Raw genomic sequence first — 26025 nt, 5'->3', positions numbered from 1 at the left:
CAAGCTGTTAGTTCCAAATGTGTGAACTGGCAGTGTATGCTATGGCATTTGTGCATATGCTTGCTTGGTCTTAGCTTCCATTGTAAGATTAATTATGCCTCAAGTTTTGATCACTAGAAACACCCACAGCCCAATTTCAGGCTTCTGTCTTAGTTAAAACATCATTCACTGGATATTTTACCAAGTTTCAGATTTCTAGGCAGTGGGGATGTACCCCATCAAACATTCATGAAATCTCTGATGAGTTTCTTGAAACTAAGCTCATGTAACTTTCTGACTTATAGCAAGCCTAAGTTGAACCTGTCATGGGGTTTTCATGGCAAGATTTGTTCAAAGGTGGTTTGCTTTTGCATCCTTCAGGCTGAGACAGCGTGACTTGCCCAAGGTCACCCAGTTTCCATTGTAGAGTAGGGATTCGAATTCTGGACTCTAGAGTTGTAGACCAAGGCTAAAACCAGTACACCACACTGGCTCTCATGTACAAATTAAATTAAACCTAGTATAAAATATATTCCATTCCAGATGTTACTTGATCTACTCAGGCCAGATTCTTTTTAAAAAAACCACACTAATGAGACCTTAACTCTGTGCTACCTACGTTCCTTTATTGGTATTTTCTACAGCCTTGATCCAGAATATGGCTACAGATGAATTCCCCCCTCTTTATATTTGTAAAATTTAATTTGAAAGAATGAATGAGTTATGAAATACAAAGTGGGGGTGGGGGAATTCATTATATAAAATTGTGTGAGATTCTGCAGAAAAAAGAAATTCATAAAGTTATGTAACCTGTGACTTAATTTAAGGCTATGTAACATTTAAAAAGTACTTGAGATCACCTGAATATTCTTGAACAGAGATTATATTATTGCAGTAAAGTTAATGTGTAGACTTTTGGCACTGTAAATAAAGTCGGCGACAGCAGGAAAAGAGGAAGACAGCAATACAGATGGCTAGACTTAATAAAAGAACCCATGTGTCTGCAAGACCTGAGCAAGGCTGTGGAGGATAGGGTGTCTTGAAGATGTCTCAAGCTGCATTCGCACTGCAGAAATAATCCAGCCTGACACCACTTTAATTCCCATGGCTCAATGCTATGGAATTCTGGAAACTATAGTTTGTGAGATATTTAACCTTCCCTGACAGACAGCACTATGCCAAAACAACCTACAAAGCCCAGGATGCCATGGCACTTAAAGTGGTGTCAACCTGGATTATTTTTGCAGTGCGGATGCAACCTCAGTCATAGGGTCACCATAAGTCAAGGCCAACTCAAAGGCAAACCAGCATATGGCACATCTCCATTATTATGTTCTCAGGATATGGTCTAGATAAAACACCCTTGGTTTTCTTTTCCAAAAGTATTTTCCTTTCTTTTGCAATACCTTCAGTATAAGTTAGCAAGACAGACATTCAATGGCCAAATGATAAAGAGAGCATTATCTGAAACACCTAAGCACTAAGGCTGCCACAGATTAAACTTACCAGGTGCAAATCCTGTGCTTCCCAGGCACATGTTTGTATTGAATGGTAAAAGAGAAGGGCCTAATACTGAATAATAACAGTTAATGAAATTCCTTTTATTTATTGGTGACAATGCCTCAAACAAGGATTTCCAAATGGCTTCCAAGTGCAACTAGTAATATAATGCCAGTCACCTGAATACCAACTTGAGAAAAAGTGAAATTATAAATGAAGGAGGGATGATGCAGTCTAATGTGCATTTGTGTTCACATTCTCATGCATCTTTCTGTGCAACAGTACAAATGAAGCTGCAAAACAACGGAGCAATCCATTTGAAAGTGAAATAGGATCAGCCCACAATAAATAGTTTCTGCATACACCAGAAAAATCTCCAGGTAGACACGCAAAAAGGTATATTTGCAATAATACATATGTATATGTAGGTGTAGGTGTGTTGCACTATAACCCTGGAGATCAGGGTTCAAATCCCCACTGGAGTATAAAAACCTACTAGGTGACCTTGGACAAGTCATACTCTCTCACCCTCAGAGAATGGCAATGGCAAACCCCCTCTGAAGAAACTTGCCAAGAAAACTTTATGATACGTTCACCTTAGGGTCACCATGAGTTAAAAAAAATGTCTTGTAGGCACACATCCCAACAGATCTAACAACCATTTGGTTGTTTTGCAGGAAATAAGAATCTGCCTATTGGAAAACAGCGTATTGTACATGAAAAATAAAGCTACTTTTGCAGATGGTGTCTGATTGCCCTCTGGTGGTTAGTTGCATAAATGACTCCTAAAAACGTACTAAATGCTCTTAAAAGTCTCAAAGTAGAATACAGATGTATCTGTAATATTACACATGACATGGGACTGGAATGTTCACCCCACAAAAAATACTTAGACAGCAAAGACGCCAATGGGGAATGAGGTATACAAAATGTTTCTGGGCAAAATCATCAAAATCAAATTCACTGTTACTTATGACATTCCAGTTTAAGCAAACTCTTCCAGATAGATGAAATACTACAATGGCTGAATACTATAATACAAAACTAAATCCTACATGGAATAGGGCAGACTTGTCTCATAATAGTGCCTCAACAAACATGAATTTGCTTAAAACATCAGCACCATTACTGAAGACATATTTATGTCTGAATGTCTGTACACATAGTAAATGTAATATGAATAGCAATCAGGTAGCCTTATGTTAGAACAAGCATTACTTGTATAACACATTATCATGACAGTATTAATGGATAAACAATGCAGCAGTGTGATTATGACCAATATAATATTTTTGACAGTATAAATACAGCTAACCTTTTAATACTGCAACATTATTACTGTAACAACATTATTACTGCATCCTTCCTTTTGTGACTATGTTTCTGAAAGTCTTGTAAACAGTCCTTTAATCAATAATCATGTTAAAGCATCCAAAATCCAAAGAGGCAAATGATTCTTCCAAGGAACAGTGCAATGGATCAAACAGAAATCAATGAATCTTCCTCAAAACATCAAAAGTAGCAGAAGTTAAAGGCTTGGTAACGCAGTAGGCCAGTCCTTCCCTGTGTAGTGAGTGAATTGTTTCATCCTCAGGGATGACTTCGTCAGCTCATCATAACAAAAACATTCCATATTCTGTTTAAACAATATTATACAATTATAAGAAATCATACTAATTCCCATTATAATATAAATAAATAATAAATAAAATTTATTTATATCCCGCTTTTTGTTTCGACAATCTAAGCGGCATACAACATTAAAATAATACAATTCCCCCCCTTAAAAAGGATTAAACAGTTCTAGCGATTAAAATTACAAAGACTAAAATCTAAAAACAATAGAACAATAGTGGACAGAGTAATAAATAAATCAAAACAACCTTTTAATTCCATTCATTGACCTTTAAAGAGCTATTGCTCTCATATTTTTCTCCCCTTTATAATACTTGCAGATGAAATGTGTAACATTAACACAACTACAATAACACCCCCAATCCACAAAAGTGATGCCTTTATTAGGACAACCAAAATGCTTAAAATATATGTCACAAGCATTCGAAGCTCTGCTGGCAAAGGTCTTCATCAGGTAAAGATGTTAGCATAATAGAAGAAAATTGACGACGTTAGTCACAGGACTGCATTTTGTCAAGATGGTGCTGCTAGTGTTCCAAGTATGAAGGATGTCTCTCTGCCTAATCAAGGGGTTTGTGGCTTCACAAAGGACTAAGGCATCCTGGATCCCAAAGAAAGTACCTTTTTGTCTTGTTAATAGAATTTAAATTTCCTAGACTTTAAAATACTTTGTTTCTCAGTATCACATGGCCAGAAGAAGGAGTAGCCTGCCTGTAAAGACATCTTTCCATACGCAGAGTACCACTACCATATTGATAAAATGCGGGCCTGTGACTAACATTGTCATTTTTTTCTCCTGTATTGTTTTTTAACACCTTAGCCTGATGAAGAAGCCAGTGGAACTTCGAAAGCTTACGACATGTATTTTATTTGGCTCAATAAAGGTATCATTATTCTGTGGATTTTGGATCTTATTGTACTTTGTTATATGGGCAATATATCTAGCTGTGGATATATTACCACCACTAGGAAGGTTTTATACTAATATCCTAATTGCTAATCAGGATTTGAGCTGTGTGGGCTCCTCTGCATAGGTTTCTACTCCTCTTTTGCCCTAGCAGGAAGGCATGTTAACCAATGAAGTGTGGTTTCTCTCCTCTTACCAGGGAACAGCAAATTACCAATCTTGTGCCACTGCCTATGACAGAAGCCTCAGACAAAAGACTAATTATTACAATAGATTTTTTAAAAATGAAAAAAAGGTGCTGGAGAACGGTGGTGAGGATACCATGGACAGCCAAAAAGAAAAACAAATGGATCCTAAAATAAATCAATCCTGAAATCTCCCTAGAAGGCAAGATGATTAAGCTGAGGCTGTCATACTTTGGCCACATCATGAGAAAGCACAACTCAATTAAGCTAGTAAAGGCAGAGGGGTGTAGAAAGAGAAGGAAACCACATGATAGATAGATGGATACTATTGACCATGGTATCCTTCTGGAACGCCCGGGGGAGCTGGGTATCGGGGGCACTGTGCTTCAGTGGTTCCGTTCCTACCTCTCAGGTAGATTCCAAATGGTGCAGCTGGGGGACTGTCGTTCCGATAAGAGGGCCCTAACATCTGGTGTCCCTCAGAGAGCGATTTTGTCTCCTATGCTATTCAACATTTACATGAAGCCGCTGGGAGAGATCATCCGGAGACATGGGGCGCAGTGTTATCAGTACGCTGATGACACCCAAATATGTTTCTCTGTGTCTCGGACTGATGCAGTGACTAGGGATGGCATCTCTCCTCTAAATGCTTGCTTGGAGTCGGTAATGGGCTGGATGAGGGAAAACAGACTCAGCCTGAATCCAGAGAAAACGGCAGTACTAGTGATAGGTTCCCCTGGCCCGGGGATGGAGATTTGTCCACCTGTCCTGAACGAGGTCACACTCCCCTTGAAGGACTCAGTTCACAGTCTGAGGGTGCTTCTGGACTCGTCACTCCACCTTACATCTCAGGTGAATGCGACGGTCAGGAGCACCTGCTATCAGCTTCGGCTGATACGCCAGCTGCGACCCTACCTGGGCCGGGGAGACCTGGAAAGAGTGGTACATGCTCTGGTAACCTCTCGGTTGGATTTCTGCAATGCGCTCTACATGGGGCTACCCTTGTACCAAACCCGGAAGCTACAATTGGTTCAGAATATGGCAGCAAGGCTGGTCACTGGATGTTCCAGGACTAGCCATATAACACCTATATTGCAAGATCTACATTGGCTGCCCATTCGCTTCCGGGCACAATACAAGGTGTTGGTAATTACCTATAAAGCCCTAAATGGCTTGGGCCCAGGGTACTTGGAGGACCGCCTCTCCCCATACAGTCCTCCCCACACTCTCAGATCGGGCAGAAAACATCTACTAAGAGTTCCAAAGTCAAGGTATTCTTCATCTTCTCAGAGGGCATTTTCTATCTTGGCCCCGCAGATTTGGAACTCTCTGCCCGACGAGCTCGGCTCAGTCATCTCTTTAGATCTATCTAGGAGAAATTTGAAGACCCATCTTTTCCGTCAAGCTTTCCCCCATGTGCCTTAATATGTTTCTCTCCTCCTTTGATGCACATTATTCGATCCAGCTATTTTGTTGTACGGCTTTTAATGATATGGTTTTAATTGACTGTAATATAATGGTTTTTTAGATTCTCTTGTATAATTTTTTAATCGGTATGGGTAGTTTGTTTGCACTGTCGGGGATATATGTTGTTATTGTTTCATTTTATGTTGTAAACCACTATGATCTATGTAGGAATAGCGGTATATAAATAAATTTTCATTCATTCATTCATATTAAGGAGGTCACAGGTATAAATTTGCAGGACCTAAGCAGAACAGTGAGGATAGGGAATCTTGGAAGTGACTCATCCCAGCATGGGTCAGGATCAATTTGAAGGCTGTTAACAACAAATAGACAGCAGAAAAAGCGATAACCTCTTCACTGAAAGATTTTCCATGGCACAAAAAACTTGTACTAGGCGGGAAGACCTCGCCATCTAGAAAATGACTGCATCCCAATATTTAACCAAGAGTTCTTTCTCTTACTCTAATAGAGGAGTTCCTCTCAACCTGGGTTTACTCATAAGCAATCAGGCTAAAGTCACTTTGGGAGAGAGAGATTTTGACATTGCTCCTCTAGACCATCCAGACCAGAGATTGTGCGAGAATTGGGTTGATTTTGTACCTGTATAGCCATTCTGATGACACAGTGTAGGACTCTGCCAAGGAGAAGAATGGGTATGAAATGAATACAGGAGATCCTGGGGCAACTGTGCCACCAAAGCATATGTGTAAGCAAAATACATCAGAGTTCTGATTTGCTAATGAAACAAACAGATCCTTTAGCAGAAGTAGAAAGGCCAAAATAGGAAGTAGGAAGACTTCGTGATTTAGATTCCCTTCCATCTGGTCAACTGACATCAGACAACCAATCTACTTCTGAGTTCAGTATCCTTTGGGCATTCTTTGTCTTTGAAAGGCAAAAAAGATGGTTTCCAACCCAAGTAATGATAGAAGTGTCTCCTTCATCAAGGATTGTATCTGATTATGTTCTCCCCCTCCCCACATTTAGATGAATCTTTAGTCATGTTTTCCACCTTCATTAGTACCAATTGCCATTGTAAAAGGAGAGGAAAGGCCAAGAGCATCAAATTAACTTCTCTGGGTTCTAACTACTTTATACTGTGCTGGCCTTCTCTTCAGAACATTGGTAAGGTATGAGAGGAAGTGGGCCCCAGAAGTCCTTGAGACTGGCATCTGTTGTGACATGGAGCCCTGGTACCAAACTGAACTGTTTGACTTCGGACAACTTCCCTGAGTTCCACTCAAAAAGAAAAACCTTTACTTTTTCTGGTCCCTGCAGTATCACATCTCTGTATAGCAATGTCTTCTGATGTAGCAATAGAAGACAAGTTATGTAATGTGCCCACATGACCCTATAATTGAGCTAATGGGTTCAGGTTAAAAATTTCAGTGACATGTTGCTCACCAACTGTTGAATCTGTTCTTAATCTTTCTACAGCGAAAAGGATATGCTATTCTGTGTCTGTAATGATGCCTAGGTGCTGGATGGTTTGTATTAAGGTAACTTGGTGCTTCCCATTATTTACCAGGAAAACATGATTGTCCAAACAGTGCTTGAACATCCTCCCTCCATTGTCTAGAGAATTGTAACTGTCTTGAGAAATCCTGGGAATTGTAGTTTATTGTGGCACTAGAGCTTTCTGACAGAGAAGGCTAAATGTCTCACAAAACTACAGTTCCCAGAATTCCTTAGAATTGAGCCAGTGAAGTTAAAACGGTCTCAAACTGGATTATTTCTGTGCGTTTTGGACTTCTCATAAAATTTGTAGGGCGTATCAATCGTGGTAATCCAGACTGCTGCAGCCTCCCTCTGACCTGGGGACATATGACATTAGGCATGCTGCTTTCATTGCAACTCACTGAACTTACCAGAACTAAGTGTTTGGCACTTTCTGCTTAGCTATTTTAAAGTGTGAAAGGTTACAGCTCACTGTAAATTGGATACTATTAAAAAGCTGTACTAGCACAGGCATATAATGGTATCAACACAGCTAGCTCAAGAGTGACACATTGTTCATGATCATCAGACAGTCATTGAGACATATTCAAAGTTAAAACTACAACTCCCACATTTATTGTTAACATATTATTTGTGACCTCTCATGGCACGTCTTTGTAAATATTAATATGAAACAATTATTCTTTTAAAGAAAGGAATATGTGGTGATAAGAGCACTGTAGCTACTAAGAAATAAATTATGACAAATAAGCACTTTTCATCTTTGGCAAGGAAACCAATATTCTGGACTGTTTGTTTTCTTTTTCTTGCTACCTTACCAACATTTCCACTAATAAAAATCACTATATGGCATAGTTCCCTATGCATGAGGCAGTATACTGTGCATAGATATACTAAGGAATTTGCAACAGACCATGAGGTTAGCATAAATTAACAGAATCTATTAAACACATATTTGCCATATGACAAGCATGCCAGGATATAGCTATATATGGAAGAAGAGGTGTGTGCTTATTCTTGATAATATACCCAATATGTGTAGCATACTGTAAGTTACAAAAAAAGGGGGGGGGGTGTTGTTACTGATAGCTTATAAGTCTTGACAGATAAGAACTGTGAAATCTAAAATACTGCAATCATGAGAAAGGATCACAGTCTACACATAAAAGATTTTATTTTATAAGCTGAATATACAGAGTAGTAAAATGGTCAAAAGGGATAATTCAGTGAGAAATTGACGTTATATCCTGTTATGTCCAAAACCGGAGTAACAATAAGAGGAAAGAGGATTGGAAAAAAGTATTGGTACAATGGGAAAAGGAATGGAATTTGGATATTTCCTTGATCGAATTGTAATTTATTCAATATTGGTTTTATGAGGAAGGGAAATTGGTCTTTGTCCTATGGGGACAGGAAAATAGGTCTAATCCTATAAAATTTCCTCCTCTCTTTTCCCTTTCTTTCCAGATCAGCTTACAATTGGACCATGAGGGACTTTACTCAGTTTGTACTCACTATTATCTTTACGAGGACTCAGCACAAGATAGCTTTGATGTGTCATGTTTATTAAGTTGGTACTATTTTATGTAAAAAACAACCTTAAAATCTCTTGGCCTTTCTAACTGACCGAGAAGACGATTTACTAAGATAGACAATTATTGTAATTTTTATTTACTGCTTGATTGATCTCTTGGTAAATCCAACAATGGATTTGGGGCACCACATTTAGACTTTGGCCATCATATTCGGACTTTGGGTTATATGAAATTAAAAGTTGATAGGAAAATGGCCACTGGAAGAACTTAAAGGAAGACGAATCGGGATTTGAAGAAATTGTCTTATTTGTTGATTTGCTTAATGGGAATTTGTTATACCTTTTGAATGTATTATTTTATGGAAAATTCAATAAAGATTATATTAAAAAAAAGGGGATAATTCAGTAATAAATTTAAAATACACATATACATCCCCTGGTTTCTTTATAGTCTTTCACTGTATTCCATGGACTTAATGCACAGTCCACATATACTTCTTTAAAACAACACACTCTTTCTTCAAGCACCATCAATATATTAGCATCTGAACCAGATAAACTTAACATTTGCATTTATTCTCATTTTCTTTCCATTACTTTTATCTTTTCTACAAGTTTACTTAACTTCCCAAACCATAAAAGATAAAAAACAAATATTACAAAGTTTTTTATAAAAGCAAATTCCATGTGAACTTGTTCAGCTATTTTTTTAATAATAAAAAACAGGTGGCCATTGCCTTATATCACAGAAGGCATCTTTTATATGCAACTAATAAAAAGTAGTCTCAGCAACTGCAGATAGCACAGCTTTTTTCCAGAGGTCCTGAGCATAGCTAAAGATGAATTACTGTCTTGGTAGTTGAGGAATATATCAGACCCTCAGTTCTAGTCTGTGTCTGCTTCGTACTTGGTTTTGAAATATGACACACAACCTGAAACCAAAAATACATTTTATTTATAAAGTTATTTTTAGACCCATTGCCAAAAGTTTTCTTATTTGAAATAATTACAAAAAAATCAGAGATTAAAACAGACAGCCAACCTGAAACCAAAAACATCTACCTCTACCTCTTCTTTTCTTCTAATACAGGTGAGGCAACTGAAATCCTAAACCCGTGTTTAACCAGGGTAATAGATTGTAATAGGTGCAATAACCTTCTCCAGATAAGATATAGTTCTTTTTAGGTAGTTTGTCAGTCTAGTTTGTTAGCCTAAACGGTACTGAAGTCACAGAAAAGATCAAGCCTTTCTAGAAAGCAATACCCTTTTAACTTTCTGTGTACATATGCATACCACACCATATCTCCATGACATATATCCTGATTTTGCACCTGTTAAACAATATATTCTGATGCAAAGCATTCTTTAAATTCTGATACATACCATTGGGGTTTCTGGACTGGAAAATGGAGATGCACCATAGGATCTGTTTTCTTTATCAAATGAATCATCACCATTGCTCTGTGATGAAAATTTCTGTTTAAGAGCTTCTGCTATTACAGCTGCTGGATCCCACTGTGATTGCATTTTCTTCTTCCTTTTGGGCATTGGAGTACCTCCAGGTGACCTGAAGAAAGGAAAATCTTTCCAATATCTAGGCAATGTTACTACTACACCTAATTAGTAAATATATATAATGGTATTTGTTAACACTTTTAGTTCTAAAGTATTTTAGTCCTTTCACTTTCAGCATTTTTCCTCAGGAAGTCATTTTTCTGTGAACTATAGTAGAATTTTACATATTATTCTGCAACTATCTATGCTAGAAACTACACAATCCTTATGAGTAGAATGGTATGAGGTTCAACAGTCTCTAAAGTCCTTAAACTAAAAGTAAGTCCTCTATAATTCCTCATTCTAATTAAAAGCCTCATCAGGCCTGAGATTGTCTGGAGAGGGGAAGTGAGAGGACTCAGTTGAGCCCAGTGGGGAATACTTCTGTAATAAGCCATATGTATGAGAAGATATGGATGAGGCACTCAGAACTATAGTTACTGTTTCTCCAGCTAAGTCTGAAAAAGCAATGTATTGGCTTATACTAACATACCACTTAATATAATAATGTGCCTAAGCAGTTTACTCTGGGGATGTAAATCTTTGCTTTTGTTTCTCAAGTGCAAGAATGAATATTTTCAGCAATCTAGACTCTAGTGCATAATTTTGAGTGCTATTTATACCTTGGTACTTCCACAGGGGGGAAATATATTTATGCAGAAACACAGGGTTTTTTCCTGCTCAGAGAAACCACATGTAGTTTTCTTGCATGTGTTTTCTATGGGAAAAAGCATTTTTTTGCACATGAATCAGTGTATTTTACACAAAATGCACAATTTCTGGGCAAAAACATGTTATTTGCACAGGAAAACCATATGTATTTTTGCACACAGGAACTGTCCAAAGTAAAATCTCAAAGTGTGAACAATCTCACAGCTGGTTTCCTTGTTCTTGGCAGGGTGTCTGGTGTGCTGAGCCCCTTTGTCTTGGTGAAGGATGCAAATATTAATATTTTTCACATTTATAGTTTCACAAATAAAATATGATAAAAACCATAGATAAAATGCACATATAATACAACATAAACCAGACCTGTGTCACAATGAAATTGCAAGGCAGAAGTCTGTGTAAATGTATTTTCAGAAAGAGCTTGTTTTCTGCCTCCTGAACTATGTGTGGGAGGGGCTCCAGAGGATGTCTATAAAATTTTGCTGACACTCTCACATAACAGTTCAAAGGGAAGGCAATCAGGTTTATAATCCACCTCTAGTATTCTTATTTTATTCCCGAATTCATATGCTGATCAATTTACCTCTCAACAGCTCTTAGTTTAACTTTATTAATATCCTTCAGAACATCCATCATGCTAGGAACAGTTTTAACTTCCTGCCAATCACCATTTTCTTCAATATGTTTAGTCTTCCTTGCAGCCTGTCGTTGTTTAATAAGCTCAATTACTGAATTAGAAGAATCAAAATTAGACTGCAGTACAGGAGGTGGGGGAGGCACATCTATGTTACAAAAAGTGGCAGGAACTGGTGTAGAAGACATTGTTGCCTGGAGGAAACCACTAGAAGATCTGTTTGATGAATTCACAGAATCTGAGCCTGTTAAACAATTAAAGAGACAATATCAGGAAAATATAGAACTGAACTGTCAGTATGTAAATACAATTCCAGGTAGGTCATGTTGCTTACAGAAAAAACACAAGAAATTATCAACAACTACAGAACAGAATGAGGAATGTCCAAGTGTTGTCAAAGGGCACAGGAGCTGCACTGCAGAAATCATGCAGTCTGAAATCACTTTAACTGTCATGGCTCAATACAATGGAATTCTGGGATTTGTGTTTTGTGAGCTATCTAGCCTTATATGTCAGAAAGCTCTGGTGCCACAATGAACATAGCATGGAGTTATGACAGTTAAAGTGAGATCAAATTGCATTTTTCTGCTGTATAGATTAGACCAGAGTCAAAGTTGGACCAAGAAGATCCAAGTTAAAATCAACAATTACTGAATGATTCTAGGCCAGGGGTAGGCAACCTTTTTGAGCCGGGGGCCGGGTTGCTGTCCCTCAGACAACTGGAGGGCCGAAGCCAAAAAATAAGTAATTAAATAATTTATAAAAATAATTAAATAAATAAATAAACCGGGACAAATGTAGGACAAAATTTTCAAATGGGGGACATGTTTTTTAAAAAATGGAGGACACGCAAAAAAAATTTGCTGATTTTTAAAAAAATGTTAATATAAATGCATGTTTCGGAGACTTCTATAGACAATTGCCCCCCTTGCCCACCTCCTCCTGATAGGCCAAAGGCCCCACGCCCTCACGCAAGAGGCCAAAGGCTCCAGCGACAATCGGCGGCAGGACCAGGCTGGGGCCGGTCCCAAGGCCTTGCCGGGCTGCATCAGGCCCGCGGGCCGCAGGTTGCCTATCCCTGTTCTAGGCTATCTACTTACTTTGCCTAGGCTTCTGCAGAGTTCTTTGAGGATAAAACAGAATCATGTCATAAAAGTTACTATAAACATCATGGGAAAAGAATGATATACACCTGGTATCTAAATTATACTCTGATCAGTTCTGCCCCTTCTACAGTTGCAGATATCACCACCAATATCTTGTCAAGAATCTTGCTATAGTTATTAGGTCTTTAAAAACTGTTTTGCATTTTAAAGCAAGGTCTGAAATGGTTGAATCCTTAATAGCATACACTTGTCCAGTACAACTGTAGATACAGAGCTCAACCTTTAATTAACTTTACACAGAGTTGTACCATAGAGTTGTGCCTACTATTAACTTTCAGTTACATCATTTATAAAGAAAAATGAAAGAGTAGCAGTGTGAGTGACTAAACATAATCTACATAACATTAAGAATTTGGCAACTTCTTGGTAGCCTAATAAACGAATCGCCATAATGTGTATTTTAGATTTTTTATTATTTATTGAAAAAAGTAGACGAAGAGCAGGACTTCTTCCTTTAAAGCAGTTAGGATTCCATGCTGGTTTGCAATCTTTTTTTGGAGATTCTCTCAGCTTGAAAAGAAGGTTTTCCAGGTATCATACAAAGCTGCTTTCCAAAAATACATCCAAACTTGGAAAATGTGGAAACAGTTCTACAGCTCTTTTTATTCATTCCAAAATCCAGAACAGCCTTCCTACGCATGATGTTAATCATGCTTTTATTTTTCTAATCTATGATCCCATCTTCTCTTATCTTTGTTGCCATGGGAGTAAAAGTTAAGTGCATATATAACACCAAACAACTACTTTAAAATTTTATAAAATTGTGCACAGGATGAAGAAGCTAGCCAGAGCACATTCTTTACAAATGTTACTATTCAGTGGCAGTGAGACAGAAGAAGAGTCTACAAGAAACCACACAGATACACTTACCTGGCTCCACATAAATAGGCTTACAAGTTGGATCATTTCCAGCACTGTGCACTGCCACAAGTGCAGCAATTTGTCTACGAAGAAGAGATAACTCATTCTCAAGAGTAGAGATTTTTCTGACTGTGTCTTGATCCACAACAGTTGCTTTTTGTGAAGCTGGCACTGATATAGGAAGCATAGATGAAGTAACAGCCTCTCTCCATTCATCAGAGCTGGAAAACATCAATTTACATCTTTAAGTACGTTCAAAAAATCTATTTACTGTAAAAGTTTATGGAAACATATGCAACTGAACAGCAAGTGAAGTTAACTAAGCATCTTACAGGTATGGTTCAGTTAATGAAGTGGGTATCTGCCTGGACATTACTTTTAAACATAAAATTTAGCACAAAGGCAGAAATAACTTGAAAATAATAGGGATAGGTTCATAAACCACAAAAAATAGCAGTTCAGGATGTTTCAGTAAACATTATATTCAAAACTAACAATATGCACATGTGATATAAAATAACCAGACAAAAAGATTTCGAACCTTATAGAAATCCCCTATAGGCTTTACAAAATGCATTCAGAGCTTAATTTTTCTTTCACCAACATCCACTGTTTTTATGATTTCCATTTTGGTGGTCAAACAAAGAGATCTGTGTGTGTGTGTGTGTGTGTGTGTGTGTGTGTGTGTGTGTGTGTGTTTTTAATACTGTGGGGAGCAGGGCTGATGAGGCAGGCTTATTCATTCTTCTTTTTTTCTCTGTTTTGCAATTCACATATGCTCAATAAACAGATTTTGGAGGCAGCTGCTGTTTATCTTGCCTGTTGTTGGCAGGACCTACAGCTATGGTAAGACTGACTAGAACAGAATTCTATTCTTTCTGAACCCAGGTTTCATTGTATTGTTTACTGCAGACATGCTGCTGCAAACTAATATTGAAAATCTATGTTTCTCCAGACTTACTTCATCATCCTTCTAATGCTGCTAAACAACTTCCAGCCAGACAGAAGGCAGGGATGAAAAGGGGTGTTGACCAGGTGTAACATAACTTTGTTTAAAAGAACTTTCAATTTCAGAGGCTTTGTTAACTGACAGCCTCAACAGACTGGCACTAAACACCGATCTTGGAACAGAGTGGGGGTGTGGCAGCAGCATGCTGGCTGCCCCAACTCCACCCACACGCCATATGCCTGACCAGACGGCAGGCACCGTCACGCCATGTCTTAATCACAGCGTCTACATGTGCTGCACCTAAGAAGTGACAAAAAGCCACTGTGGCTAGGGCACCCTTTCTGCAGCACAAAAAGGAGCTGCATTTTGCAGCTTCTTTTTGCACTGCGGAAAGACCAGATCGGGGCCGTGGTGTGTAGTTGCTGCGGCCCCAATCTGCGAGGAAAGAGGCGGCTGCAGGCCACTCCAAAGGTGCAGTCAGCTGAGCCCATGAGAATTCTTGTATTGTTAAATAGATGGATTGCAATGAAAATGGCTGATATGAGCTTGGAATTTTGCAATATCTCATTGTAACGATTCCCCATCCCCTCACAATCCTTTCTTTCCTTTGACCCCAATACCCCTTTGGGTTTTGAAGGCCAGTAGCGTGGATGAATGTTAAAACACAGGCCAAGTGGATAGTTAAACAAGAATAAGTTTGTTTTGAAAACAGAATAGGTAAAGGTAACTTTTACGTGAGGTTGTTACTATGTCTTCTTTTGTTACAAATATACATGTCTGGTTTTAACTCTATAATAATAACTCCGCCACACAGGTTATACTATCACTCACAAAATTATGTAACCCAAACCTCTCTTCCTGAGTCTGGCTACACTTACTCTCTCCTCTCTAGACTCTCCATAACTAATACTGTCCCTCTCTGGACAAAACAGTTCCTTAAGTAACTATTCCCTCAGGAACTATCAGAACCCAGTCCTCTTTTGGACTCTATGGTTTCCTCCACTCCCTAATCCTAACTATCTCCCCAACTCCACTCCAGCCTTATCCCTCAGAATTCCAAACCCTAACTGACTCCACGCAACTGCCAACAGAATCTTCACTCCTCAGCCAGCACCTGATTGGCTTAAGATCTCTGGCTTCTGATTGGCTGGTTTGTAAGTCAGTTTGTCACACTCATTTTCAAGCAATCTGAACTATATACAATTTGTATATTCACTGATCATGAAGGACAGGAAATGAGTGAAGCAGATCTCCAGAGAGACATGCTGATGTCAACATAAAGCCTGTCTTCCAAACTGAGGAATTATGTAGGGCAGGCAAAACTTGTCCTAGACCAAAATGTCACCTGGAGCAGCCCCAGTCAGTAACTGGAAAGGAAGCTGGTAACATCAGGGACTGTTGCATGTCCCCCCCTCCCCAATGCTATCTAGCCTTCAGGTGGGATGCAAAGGTAGCAAAATCTTAAAATATATATTTTTATAAACAAAGTAAATACAAAATGGTAACATTCTTGAAGTCAGAGATAAACTGTGGAGAATTACATTATAAACGATCTAAACATTCCTGAAAAGTCAAATCAGTTTTACTTGCCTGAATTTATTATATGGTTCTTTGTCATCATCAGGTATCCACAAAACATCAGCAAGGGATGGTGTAAGAGAGTTAACAATGCTTCTCTGTTCAGATTCTAAAGAATTCCTATTTCTGACCAACTAAAGCAGGGAAAAATCCTGTTAAATATCTGTAACAGTTACCTATAAAGCTCCACAACACAGTTTTTCCCATTAGCTCTACAAATATTATTGCTTTGTGGATTGTGTAAGAATGACAGATGTTTGATCCACATCACATTCCCCCATCTTCCAGCTAATTTCCATGATGAGGCACCCTATTTTATTTTTATTTTGAGAGTCGGTACAGACAAAACCACCACTACCTGGAAACTGCTTTGAATTATTCCCCATAGTGGTTACCTTTACCTGGCAAACTGTTTTAGGGACAAGTTCATAATCTAGTTTAAGCTTAAAAGGACAAGGAGACTGTTTTGCTGTGAAGTGTAGAGTATCACCAGACCTCCACTACATGTCCCTGCACAAACATCATACACAGTATAGAAGGAAGGGGGAACAAGGGGGAACAATTAAAAAAACACCCAAATAGTGATGGTTCTTTAGCCGTATTTGAAAGCAACATGTTGCCATCAACCATTTTTACATCCCTAAACTACATTCCATTGTTAGTCACAACTAGAGTACATCCACAGAGTTAATGGAACTGAATAAATAATGAATTATCAAATTCTCATTAATTCAATGGATCTAATTTGCTGGGACTAGCAACTGATTGGGATATTGGTTGCTAAGAATGTGACTAAGGCTGCATCAGCACTGAAGAAATAATCCAGTCTGAGACCACTTTAACTGCCATGGCTTAATGCAATGGAATCTTGGGATTTGTAGTTTTGTGAGATATTTAGCCTTCTCTGTCAAACAGGTCTGGTGCTGTGGAGAACACAGGCAGTTCAGACTGTTGAGAACAGCCAATGGGAGTGAAGCTAGGAAAGGTGGGGGGGAGTGTTCTTAGGAGCGGGTATAAATAGAGAGGAGAAATAATCCTGCAGAAATAATCCAGTTTGAGACTGCTTTAACTGCCCTGGCTCAGTGCTGCTATTATTATTATTATTATTATTAAACTTTATTTCTATAGCGCTGTAATTATACACAGTGCTAGAGAATCCTGGTAATTGTAGATTGTTGTGGCACCAGAGTGCTCTGACAGAGAAGGCTAAATGTCTCACAAGATTCCAGTGCCTAGAATTCCCTAGCACTGAGCCAGGGCAGTTAAAGTGGTCTCGAACTGGATTATTTCTGCAGTGTGTTTTGGACCTAAGTCTATAAGGGAACATTTATAAAGTCAAATGAAAGAAACTGTTAAACTTTGTAACTACTGAAACAAATTATACACCACATCAAGCTTGAATAACATGCTACAAGAAAGATACTGTATTCAACCATGCTTTAAAATAAAATTCATTCCTTTGTTTAATAGAATCATAGAGTTGGAAGAGAACACAAGGGCCATCCAGTCCAACCCCCTGCCATGCAGGAACTCTCAATCAAACATCCCCGACAGATGGCTATCAGCCTCTGTCCAAAGAAGGTCTCCACTACAATTCGATGTCTATGTCCTGTTCTAAGTTTTTAACAGTCATGGTGGACTCAGTTTGATTTTTCATGTAAATCATTATTAAGCTGTCTTCAATAAGTATTTGCCTGAAGTGTGCTTACATATAACATTTTTCACACTACCAAACTTGAAGTAAACCAGAATTGTAAAGCTGTAGGTACAGCTGCAAAAGATTTTTAGAGTATTACCGATTGAATCCATGTGAATCTTCTCAAACTCAAAACTCAAGTAAAAAGTACAAAGATACTTTCTCATGTCAGTTTTTAGGAGTTTTTACCATCTTTCACCTGAATGTTCCAGAATTGGAGGACCAGCCAATTTCCGGCCACTACAGAGCCCCATAGAATGACATGTGGCCAGCATTCTAGGTGAATGGAAGTGATATCACAGGATTTTTGGTTAAAATTTTGGGCAATTTTGTTTGTTTGTGGTGTTGTTAGGGAGAATTTAATTTCATGGGTGTGGAGGTGGCCTGGGGGGATCAGTCCGGCATCCAGGGCCACACTGGACTCCCCACGGGCCACAATGTTGACCCAGACTATTTTTCTAATACTTCTTTTCCACGGTTGTTTTTTAAAACCATAAACAATACAGTATAGTTATTTTACAGATCCCTGCCTATTGTTTATTCTTTTTATTGTTCAATGAAGTATGAAATTCCTGAAAAGAAATGAGATGACAAGACATATATCTTAAACTTATCAGTAACTCATATACCTGAAAGTGAGGCCTTGGACAAGGAGTTAATGAAAGATATTTCCCTAATCTGCGAACAAAACTTCGGGTAGATCCATAATTTTTTCTTTCCCAAACCAAGGACATCTAAGAGGCAAGCAGACCTTTACAAGTTAAATGCAAACATTTTACATAAAGCTGTAATCCAATACTGAAATTTAATTATATTTAACTTTTAATTAATTAAATGAAAATAACTGTACTTATTGGTAAAACTGTTAAGGAAAATGCAACATGGGATATACAGTAGAAGAAATAAAACATGTATGTGAAAGTCACAGTGACTAAGCAAAAGCAATTAAGAAGCCACACAGGTGAAAAGGCTAATGTAATTTAGAAGACTTGAATGTCAAGGACAGTATTGTAGAATGATCAATTGGAAGCACCTGAGATTCATTAAGTGTACAAGGTGAAATGATGAAATTCTTAATTATGGGTGGAACTATGAGAACCAATCAAAATGAGTGTACACACCCACTGGGTGGAAACTGACTAAGTGGGTGGTGTTTGACAATGGCTATAATAACTGCTATGTTTGCCAATGTATTTTGTGGGTAGTTGGAGTAGTTTGGAGATATTGTGATTTGCAGGGCATTTAGTATTTTGTATATAGTAGAATAAAGTAGATCTTTTATACAAGACTACTGAGTTGTCTGGTGTCTTGAGTGAAGATACAAGAGCCAGCAGGATCCTGGAGAAGTTTGAAGACTTCTGAGGAAGAAGAGTGAGAAGGCTTGGAGAGTTTGTCAGGGTCTTCAGCCTATTCTCTGAAACTCTGCTGCTTTGGAGAAAAGCACTAACCACTGACCAAAGCTGGTCAGCTCTGCTGCATAACAAGGTGGTAAGTTAGAGCCAGAGGTGAAGAGCTACAACTCCCATCATCCCTGACAAAAACCCCAATATTAATGTCTTCCTACTGTGCTGAAGAAGGCAAAATAAGAACTTTTTCTTTTCTTCCAGTGGAAGCATCCTGTGAGGAAAGCCCTGCACAGAGAGCACTATATGTGACTGTTGTATATGTAAGAGAAGCCAAGCTCACACGTTCAAGATCACAGCCATCAAACCAGCCCAAACTGGTAAAAGGCATTCTTAAGCTGTAATATTGAGTTTGGAACAATTATGTAAACTTATCTAACAGTTTTAGAAATCTGATCAGCAGCTACCCCAACCAACACCACTTCTCTCTTATCTGGACAATGTTTCAGTTTATCTGTTTTATGAAACAATGCATTTCTAAAACTGAAAAATGTAAAATAGCATAGGGGAAAAAAGCACAACAGTATTCATAGGACAGACCAGAGATGAATAACTGTACCCGTGATGAATTTGTTCTAAAGCTTCTATTACCTGTAGCCAGGATAGCCAATGGTGAGAAATTATGGGAACTATACTAAAAACATCTGGAGGCTAAAGTTGGCCACATTCAGGGGTCGACAAAAGGCAGATGTGTAGAAAAAACAGTGAACACCCACTGATTTCAGCACACACACAACAAAAAATTCTGTACATGAGTGAATTGGATCACCTGCTATTCATGAGATGAGAAAAGAAAGGAGACATTTGGCTGGATATTGGTGGTATGCTAATTTGAAGTACACTCATGACTGTTGCCATTAATTATGCACTAAACTTAACAGCATAAGCTGCTTTCCAAAGGTACAGTGAAGGGCCAACAGAAAAAGCACCAAATTTGCGCATGGGAAATGCTGTAGGAAATATTCATATCACAGAGAAGAATAAGAAGATGGGAAATGGCAGAGGCAAGTGCTAGCTTGGCTGACAGTGTACAATCAGGTTGGGCAATTTTCAGCAGGACAGAGATATACATATCCACCATCAAACTCTGAAAGGCTACCTTCTCTCCCACAGCTGCCTTGACATCCTCAAACATTTTTTTTTACTTTAGAAAGTCACTCATGCCCTCTACTGTGCATGTGTTACTTGCTACTCCCCCAAATCTGTTAGGCTTGGGAGGATCTTTCCAAAGTGGGAACATCAGGTAAATGTTTAGCTTGGATAAGATAAGGTTAAGAGGTGATATGATAGCCCTGTTTAAATACTTGAAGGGATGTTATACTGAGGAGGGAGCAAGCTTGTTTTCTGCTGCTCCAGAGACTAGGACCCGGACCAATGGATGTAAGTTATAGCAAAAGACATTCCACCTCAACATTAGGAGGAACTTCCTGACAGTACGGGCTGTTCAACAGTGGAACAAACTCCCTCGTAGTGTAGTGGAGTCTCCTTCTTTGGAGGTCTTTAAGCAGAGGCTGAATGGCCATCTGTTGGGGATGCTTTGATTGAGATTTCCTGCATGGCAGGGGGTTGGACTGGATGGCCCTTGTGGTCTCATCCAACTCTGTGATTCTATGATTCTAAGACCACAAAAAAGTGGGCTGCATTTTGCCCTAGCATACAAGAAATGAGCATGCAAGAAAGATAGTGTGGAAATGCAGTCAACCTAGTGAATACTAATATGTTTAAAAAGCACTACTAAGTAGAAGAATGGGGGACACTGACAATCTTACCAAACATCTCCTTGAGATGTCACATAACTGTTGGAAATGTGTTCTTGAGACAGTAGATGAAGAAAGGTGAGATCCAATCACATAAGCAATACGATTAAGACAAACTTCACACCTTTGTAGGAACTGTAAAAAGATATCATAGTCATGACAGACAAGTCCACCTATATGCCCATTCAGACATTATCTTGCAAAATAAGAACTGAATTGAAAAGATGAGAACATGTATATAAACACCACCACCCAACATCTCTGTACATCTAGCTGTTTTATAAGTCTAGGCACACTTAAGAATGAAGATTTAAAAAGCAAAATATACTGTGTACATGTTTGGCAGGACATGTTAGTGAAGTTCCTGCACTGAAGATCCCTTACATGGGAGGGTTCCTATTTTCAGGAGCATTGTGAGAATGTTCTGCCACTGCTCTTAGAGAACCCTTTTCATAACTTCATCATAAACTAGGGGTAAGATTCACGTGATCCTCCAGATATTATTGGCCTGTAACTCCCAGCACACCTTACCACTAAGTATGCTGGTTATGACTCCTTGGATTTGCAGTTTAACATCTGAAGAGCACTGTGACTCCCACTGCAGTACTGCACATCTATAGGAATCTGTATGATAATTCAGCATTTGAGAATCTTGGAAAGCAACGCTTTGGTGCATACCCATATCACCTTTCCAGCTCAGGTCTACAAGTAGTGCAAGGAAACACCTCAGCTGACTTTATATAAACTTAAGTACAAACATTTAATTAACTTAAACATGACAGGATTTGTTTCCCATCTGAAACCGTCATCAGTCTCCAATAGAAATACTGAACAAATAGTAGGTTGCCCAGCTGCAAGTGCAGTCTACAGATGCTGAAATGAAGCTACAGGGGCGTCAGTGAGGGAGTATAAATGAAGCTGCAGCATCAGTGCAATGAAAATAAAGAAAAAATAAGACACTTTTTATTGCTTCTGTGACTTGCCTCTTCTATAATAATAATAAAAAAAACCATAGTTCAGTTTTTTAAATGATTTGCAGCCCAAGCCCAGGGGCCTCCTGCTTCTAAATGAAGTGCACATAATGAGACTTCTGCAGAGCTGGAGAAAAGCCTCTTACTTCCGCACTTCATTATGACAGGTACCATGATGCAAATCACAAGAGCAATCCTGGGTTCACAGAGTATGCAACCACCAAACGCAGTGAAAGAAAAGTCAAAGAATTAGAAATGCAACTTCTGAGTACAACAGATGTGATAATCTACACTCCATCTTGAATGACAAGCTGGGGAGTAAAGCTCCAAAGGGTTAACAGGCCTCTCATTGTGGCACAAATACAGGATTGTAGACCTTTGTTGAACTTCTATGGTTCTTATCTACCTTTGATACAGAATGTTTAAGCAACATGCTTTTCTGAGCTTGACAATATTGCATTATATGCTTACCTGATCTGGTGGCACTCCATAGTATTCCAGAAGTTGTCTTAAGAGATTCAGCAGTAGAGACATTTACAAAGCAATGTATTATTTCAAGACGCTTCGGTAATCATGTGCTACAAAAGAGAGTTCGTTTCATAAATAGAAAGAAAATACAAACTAAACCTATCTTTCTAAAAATTAGACATTAATCAAATCAATGTAAAATCTTGGTTATGCATAATGCCCTGCAATACTATATTAGAAACGACTGAAAGTAATCAAAGCAAAATGTAAATGTGGTTTAAACTTCACAGTGCTTGCATAGACAGATCAATAATTTAAGTCTTCAAACCTGGCTCTCTTGCTGCCAGTGTTTGACAGGAAAACAATAGGCTTCTTTAACAAAACCAAATCTAAAGTTTAACATCCCATTTGGTTTGAGGTATTTGGTAACAGAAGTAGGAAAACTCAGCTCTCCTCTTAGGGGAAAAGGGGTTAAAATTTAAGGAAGGGAATTAAGAATATTATTGTTAGGGAAATTATGTTTTGACTGAAGAGTAAACAATGTAAATTAAAAATAAAAATAGAAAGTATAGTTGAAAATAAGGTATATAGATAAAACAAGCTGAAGATATGAATCAGTTAAAGGATGGTATTAGGAAGTAGTGAATGAATTGTTTCATGCTTTTTAAATGTCTTTGTGTATTTGTTATGGGACATGAATGTAAGAGTTAATGTAATTTGTGTTTTAAAAGTGAATATATATATATATATATATATGTAAGAAAACTTAAATTGAGAGGAGTATAGTGAACAGAAAAGTCAGAAACCGTGCTGCAGATCAGCCCACAGCGTGAAGTACTGCTCCCCACAAAACAAAACAGTGTTTAAAGGGAACAGTAAAAGTAACAGAGGAAGCTCAAATGATTCTGTCAAAACGTTTTTTTAAGTCCCTTTTTGGGAGAAAGGAGGGATAGAAGTCCCATAAATAAATAAATAAACCCAATCTTTCATTCCCTCGCAATAGCAGAGTCTTGAAGCAGCTTAAGTGTTCCAAGACAGAGCCACTTGATCAGATGCAGCTACAGCCACAACATTTCTCTCACACAGAACTTGTCAGTCATGAGTGAGGAAGGGCGAAAGGCTCACTCACAAACCACAGGGCTGTGAGTTCAAGACCTGCCAAGAGCTGAAGCTCCACTCAGGCTTGCATCCTTCCCAGGAAGTCGCTAAAATGAGTACCCAGATTATTGGAGGCAATTAGTTTACACTTTGTAACCCACTTGGAGAGCGCTTAAGTGGCACAGAAATGTTCTTGCTATTGCTATTAAGATCCCACAAGAAGACCCTGTTGTGTTCGCTGCAACAGATCGATAAAGGCACAACGCTTTGTTGTTCTTGTGTACCTTGAAGTCACTTAATAATAATAACAACAATAAAACACTGGTTTGTCGCCTGCCTTCTCCTGCAAAATTCAAATGCAGTTATTAAGATCGAAATACTCCTTATTCATGCTGGTTTCCCAGAGCACTTCAACCGCACGGGGCTTCCTTCCGCTCCACCTTTTGGCCAAAAGCCATTTAAACTCTGCCCAATGTTTATTTGATATTCATAGTTTATTTTAAAACTGATCCTAATCGTTAACTTGTTGAATCCTTATTTTTAGGGGGGGGTGGGGTATTGTAATATTAAGGACTGTCTGTTGGATGTTTTTAGCTCTGTGAGCCGCTTTGCTGGTTTTATTACAAAAAGTGGGATACAAAATAAGATATATTTCATCACGGGTTGGGTCTTAATACTTCTGGCGCCCATTTTAATCCGGCTTTGGGTTGGTGGGGAGCCAAGGGAAGGGAAAGAGAAGAGGAAGGGAACGGACCCTCCAAAGCTGGCTTCAAGGAGAACTAACAGTAGGTCCTCTTTGGCCGTTATGGGACGCCTTAACGGCTCACCCTCCCCACTGCGCATGCGCGCCAGGGAGAGCGAGAGAGGAACGAGGCCTTCGGGCATTTCGCGGCTCGGTCGCGCGCCCCTTCCCAACCGAAAGGACCCCCCCCCCCACCCGTTCGACTTTCCTTACCGCGCGAGACCTTCGGAAGCGGCAGTGGGCGTGGCCCTCAGGAATAGTCCCCGCCCCCCTCCCGCCGGGCGCGAGCCCCCTCCAACGGGCGCAAATCGAACCCGGCCGCTCTTCGTTTTGATTGGAGGAGCGAATGGAACGTTGCTAAGGCCCTTAGCCAATCCCACGCCTCGAGGGGCGTGGTTGGGGCGTGTTATTTCAGAGGATGTGTTCAAAGAGGGAAAGAGCGCTGCTCTCCTTTTGGCAGAGAGAGCAGCTTAAAGTACTGCATCAGTAAATATTGGGGTGTCTGCTCTTAGGCCAACTAGTTCCCTCCTCCTTTCCCAGGAGGACTTATCTGCGTCCTCCATTTCAGCCTTCTGCCCAGGAGGAGTTCCCAAAATGCCCTCCACTATTTTCAGCGTGGCTGAGAAGCATTGAAATGAGTGGCTTTTACCTCAGACATCCTCCATTTCAGCCTTCTGTCGAGGGCAGTGGTCCCCCAGACTGTACTCTTTAAGGGGATTTTGGACTTCAGCTCCCAGAAGCCTCAGCCATCTTGGCCAATAGTCCAAAATCCCCTCAAAGAGCAGTTTGGGGACTGACTACTGGTCTAGGGGCAGTTCCTAAGTGCCCTCCATTTTGAGCATGGTTACGCAGCAGCACTTTACACCAGTTTGCATTTACAGCATTATATCAATGTTCTTCGCTCAATGTGACCCACGCGTCCACCTTTTCCAGGACATGTGTCCTCCGAGGAATCCCAAAATGTCCTCCATTCTGAGCACGGCTAAGAAGCATCCATTTACATTTACATGAGTGATTTTAACCTCAGAGTGACCAGAGGTCCTCCTTTTCCATGACAGGTCCTGCATTTCAACCTTCTGCCCAGGAGAAGCTCCCAAACGTCCCCCATTTTGACTAAGAAGTATAAATCTGTATTTCTATGAGTGGTTTGTGGGTTTTTAAGCTTATTTTGGCCATGCCCTCCATTTTTTCTTGAAGGCCCTCCATTTTGTGGTGCCTCATCCTCCGTGGAGCTGAGGACATCTGGACACCCTATCTCTTTGGTATAGACACACACACATATTTCTCTGTGGCAGGTGAGGCTATATACACACACACACACAGGCCCTTATGTTCCAACAAATACCTGGATGCCAAAGGATCTTGCAACACCTTTCAGACTTACTCAAAGAGAGAAGCTGGAATCATCCACTTTCCTAGACTTGAGCTCCTTCCTCAGATGCATTTGGTAGAGTAGAAAGCCCAGGAACAGATCTAGGTAGCTTTCCTGTATGGCTTTCCACTTCACCTACCTAAGGAAGGAGGCCCAAGTCTAGAGAAGCTCATGCTACCAGCTTCTTTTGCACAGTGAAGTCTCAAAAGGTGCTACAAGATGCCGTTGCATACTGATTTTTCAGACTAACATAGCTGTATCTTTGTTCTGGCCAGATCCCTCAACTGGAGCCAAAGGCTGGGAGGTGGGTCCCATGCCGCCTGCTTATTCTCAGTGAGAGTGCACCCATGTCCTCTCCCCTCCTCTTCTTTACTTGGCTCTCAAGCCCTTGAATCTCCTACTCATGGCTGCCTGTTATTTCCACAGGCGTGACTGCACCTGT

General features: G+C 39.4%; 1 protein-coding gene across 4 annotated transcripts; it reads right to left on the bottom strand.

The window, feature by feature from the left end:
- Positions 1 to 9056: 9056 nt before the first annotated feature.
- Positions 9057 to 24513, bottom strand: MTFR2 (mitochondrial fission regulator 2). Of its 4 annotated transcripts, none has more exons than XM_089530317.1 (9): positions 24425 to 24513; positions 22375 to 22481; positions 20945 to 21067; positions 18402 to 18506; positions 16089 to 16210; positions 13559 to 13770; positions 11472 to 11766; positions 10049 to 10232; positions 9057 to 9597 (listed from the first exon to the last, which is right to left on the bottom strand). In XM_089530317.1, exons 2-9 carry the CDS (start codon positions 22435 to 22437, stop codon positions 9499 to 9501), a joined length of 1203 nt encoding a protein of 400 aa, XP_089386443.1. In that variant the 5' UTR covers positions 22438 to 22481; positions 24425 to 24513; the 3' UTR covers positions 9057 to 9498. The 4 variants fall into 4 exon arrangements, with proteins under 4 accessions (XP_089386443.1, XP_089386441.1, XP_089386444.1 ...); XM_089530315.1 differs by lacking the exon at positions 24425 to 24513 and adding an exon at positions 24224 to 24369; XM_089530318.1 differs by lacking the exon at positions 24425 to 24513 and adding an exon at positions 24147 to 24163.
- Positions 24514 to 26025: the final 1512 nt, after the last annotated feature.

Source organism: Sceloporus occidentalis, unplaced genomic scaffold, assembly GCF_023333645.1.
Source record: "Sceloporus occidentalis isolate IW3139 unplaced genomic scaffold, rSceOcc1.0.p SCAF_6, whole genome shotgun sequence".
Lineage (NCBI taxonomy): Eukaryota > Metazoa > Chordata > Lepidosauria > Squamata > Phrynosomatidae > Sceloporus > Sceloporus occidentalis.
Note: the sequence above shows the minus strand (reverse complement) of the source record. Positions and strands in the feature narration are given on the sequence as shown.